We start from the raw sequence: 3403 nt of genomic DNA, 5'->3' as shown, positions 1-3403 counted from the left end.
TTAGATATTATTATTTGTTTTTAAATGAGCAAAATAAAAAATAAAAAAAAAGTTTGATATTTTCCACTCTTAAAACACTAGGGGGAGCAGCTGCTGAAATCCTACAGAAATTCCACTGTAGACATATCTCACATTACAGCTGCAGTAAAGTGGGCGGAGTCTGCTCTCCTGTGTGTGATGTCACCTCCCCGTCCCAATCTGGGGGTTTCTAAAAGGATAACAGAATGAAATTTAGGATCACAGTGCGGAGCCATTTTACTGGTGACCAGAAATGTCTAAAGTGTCACCAAGGACAGCAGGAGTATCACACAGGATAGGATTAGATACCCAGCTCAGCAGACAGTATCACACAGGATAGGATCCAGTTAGCACCGCTGTTGGTGACTTTCACCCATACGGATGGCAGCCCAGTGGATGGCAGCCCAGTGGATGGCAGCCCCGTGGATGGCAGCCCCGTGGATGGCAGCCCCGTAGTTACCGCAACAAAGAAAGCACGTACCTGCTGATCACCCGAACGGGTGCGGACGCTCGACTTCCATGCGTACGAATGGCGGCCCAGTGGATGACTCAACAAAGACACACCCAGGTGATCAACCGAACAGGTGCGGACGCTTGACTTCCACGCACGCGTACGGATGGCAGCCCAGTGGATGACTCATCAAAGACACGCCCAGGTGATCAACCGAACAGGTGCGGACGCCAAGGACCGATAACACGAGTGCAGCCACAGCTAGTCGGTCAAACAGGACGCCGTACACCGCTGTGATCCCGCTAACGATGGAACCGTAAGTAAACTGCGATGTATGACCAACTAAAATTATCTGAATGCCTTAAAATAACATGTAGCGCCTCTCGCTTTAGCCACCGGCGTACAGCCCTCACGTGCCCCGTTTGTCATACGGCAAGCAAATATCTGTCTACCCACCTGCGGGGGTCCCTGCACCTCCGGAAGGTCGGGGTCCCGGCACCTCCGGAAGGTCGGGGTCCCGGCACCTCCGGAAGGTCGGGGTCCCGGCACCTCCGGAAGGTCGGGGTCCCGGCACCTCCGGAAGGTCGGGGTCCCGGCACCTCCGGAAGGTCGGGGTCCCGGCACCTCCGGAAGGTCGGGGTCCCGGCACCTCCGGAAGGTCGGGGTCCCGGCACCTCCGGAAGGTCGCAGGAGCCTGAAATTTTCCAGCTTTCATCCAAGCGCCCAGGGCAGTCGGGCGAGAGTACCCGGGGCCCCGCTCGGGCCCCTGGGGGCCCCGGCACCTCCGGAAGGTCGCGGGGGCCTGAAAATGTTCAGGTTTTATCCAAATCACGGGGGGAATCAGTCCAGAATTCGCCCGGGGGCCCCCCGGACAAAAAAACAAAGAAAACGCACACGCGATTTCGATGCGTTTTTGCCTGTGAACTTTCCCTCGTGGCCCTAGGGGCCCAGGCATGCCAACGCGGGGTTCCCCTTTGAGCTCCGTGGGTGTCAGCGGGGCATGCGCGAAAAACAATCCGGGCTCGACTTCCACGCGTTCGGATGGCAGTCTGGGGTCCCCCGGACAAAGAAACGCACACGCGATATCGATGCGTTTTGGCCCGAGAACTTCCCCTCGGGGCCCAGGCACCAGCGGGACATGCGCGAAAAACAGTCCGCGGCTCGGGAGTCCTCCGGCATAGTCAGCGCTCGCTGACTACGGAAGTCTGAAAATGTTGAAAATTATTCAAAGTCCCAAGGACTCTCTGGCGAGATTGCCTGGAGCCCTTTTCGGATACAGGGGGCTGCCGACGCCGGTCAGATCTCGGAAGTCTGAAAAATGTATTTTTTTTTCTCTCGTTTCAGCCACCGGCGTACAGCCCTCACGTGCCCCGTTTGTCATACGGCAAGCAAATATCTGTCTACCCACCTGCGAAGGGTTTGCATGCGGAGACTGACCGACTCCGAGATAGAAGAGGCGTTGACCTCGGCGAAGCGCTGTCTAGACCGAGTTGCAGGAAAAGGTACTACCGTTCAATTTTGCGACCTCAAGCCTCTCGCATCCCTGGACGAGGTAGTGTTTTTTTTGGAACAACGCGGATTTTTGGTGACAGGCAAGCCGCGTTTGGACTCCATACATACACCATCTGTATCCGTTAGTGGGGGAGAGACCGCAACAGACGAGATGCCGCAACAAAGTCAGCAGGAACGGGATTCACAGGTTGAACATGACCCGCTCCCTGTTCTATCCGCTGACGACTCGGAGGGACCGGGCCCGGAGGCAGAAATTACCGCTAACATGTCTGAACATCTATCCGACGGGGAGGCCCCAGATGCTAGTACACAAAGGGAGGGACCGGGCCCGGAGGCAGAAATTACCGCTAACATGTCTGAACATCTATCCGACGGGGAGGCCCCAGATGCTAGTACACAAAGGGAGCGGGACACGCAATGGAGGATACCGAGCCGCACAGCTTCAAGAGCCGCTGGCCTGTACAAACGCCACTCCGCTAACCACCCCATGCTTAGGGAGTACGCACAGTACCTGAAGGGTACCCTTCAGACACGGGGTTGGAAGGCAGAGGTCTCAAATATCGCCAGATTTCTTTACTACGTGAACCCCAGAACCGTTAGCCTCGAGTACCTACGAAGACCCGCCAAGACGAACGATTTTTTTACCAAGCTGTGTAGCTTGCCGCTCACGAAGGCAACAGCGCTGGTAATGCTTAAACACGTACGAAGATTTACCTCGTATCATATGAATGCAACAAATTTAAGCATATCTAGGCCGCAACTTTATCGTGCCTGTGAGATCTTCATGAGCTCTACAACTGACCTCCAAAAGATATTATACAAGGGGACGTGTCGAGAAATTGTTTGCAAGCGGTACGACGCACTAATGCGCCCTACGAAGACACCGGAAGAATGCCGCCGGCTATTGGAGGTGGCAAAACCGTCATTTCTTGCCCGAATACGTGGAATTGAAAGACGGAGAGTGAATACAGCCGACTCAGAAGTGACCCGTTATCTCCAGGCACTCTTAATATTGCAGCACCTACAGAGGCCATGCGTTGTACAGAACATGACGGTAAGTAGGGTCCAGACCTGCGCGGTCCGGTGCTGTAGATCAGGGGTTTTTCTAACGTTCTCCTATAACAGATTGCAGAGTGGAACGAGAGGACGGAATACATCCACCGCGGACTGCGCTACACTATTATCGGCGTTAAGGAGCATAAAGTCGCTTCGAAACAAGTAGCCGCATTTGTGCTCTCGGAGCAAGAAGAGTCGGTAAGGCAACACATTTAGGGCTTGCGAACCCCGTTTGACCCATTCCGTCTTGCGCCAGGCGCTTAATTGATTTTTTTTTCAGTGGTTTACGATTTATGCCGAAACAATCAGGCCGCACTTCACCAGGAGCTGTGCCGCGGAGCAGGCATTCTTCGTATCGGCTAGCGG

General features: G+C 54.6%; 1 protein-coding gene across 1 annotated transcript in view; it reads left to right on the top strand.

The window, feature by feature from the left end:
* The first annotated feature begins 2132 nt into the window (after positions 1-2132).
* The window catches only part of LOC142277321 (uncharacterized), a 1627-nt gene continuing 356 nt past the window's right edge, over positions 2133-3403 (top strand). Inside the window, exons 1-3 of the mRNA XM_075332631.1 lie at positions 2133-3035; positions 3107-3235; positions 3318-3403. The exon at positions 3318-3403 is cut by the window's right edge and continues 48 nt beyond it. Of these exons, the coding sequence (XP_075188746.1) occupies positions 2133-3035; positions 3107-3235; positions 3318-3403 (1118 nt within the window). The remainder of the gene's footprint in view (positions 3036-3106; positions 3236-3317) is intronic.

Source organism: Anomaloglossus baeobatrachus, unplaced genomic scaffold (assembly GCF_048569485.1).
Source record: "Anomaloglossus baeobatrachus isolate aAnoBae1 unplaced genomic scaffold, aAnoBae1.hap1 Scaffold_41, whole genome shotgun sequence".
Classification (NCBI taxonomy): Eukaryota; Metazoa; Chordata; class Amphibia; order Anura; family Aromobatidae; genus Anomaloglossus; species Anomaloglossus baeobatrachus.
The sequence above is the reverse complement of the archived record's forward strand: the minus strand, read 5'-3'. Positions and strand labels throughout refer to the sequence as shown.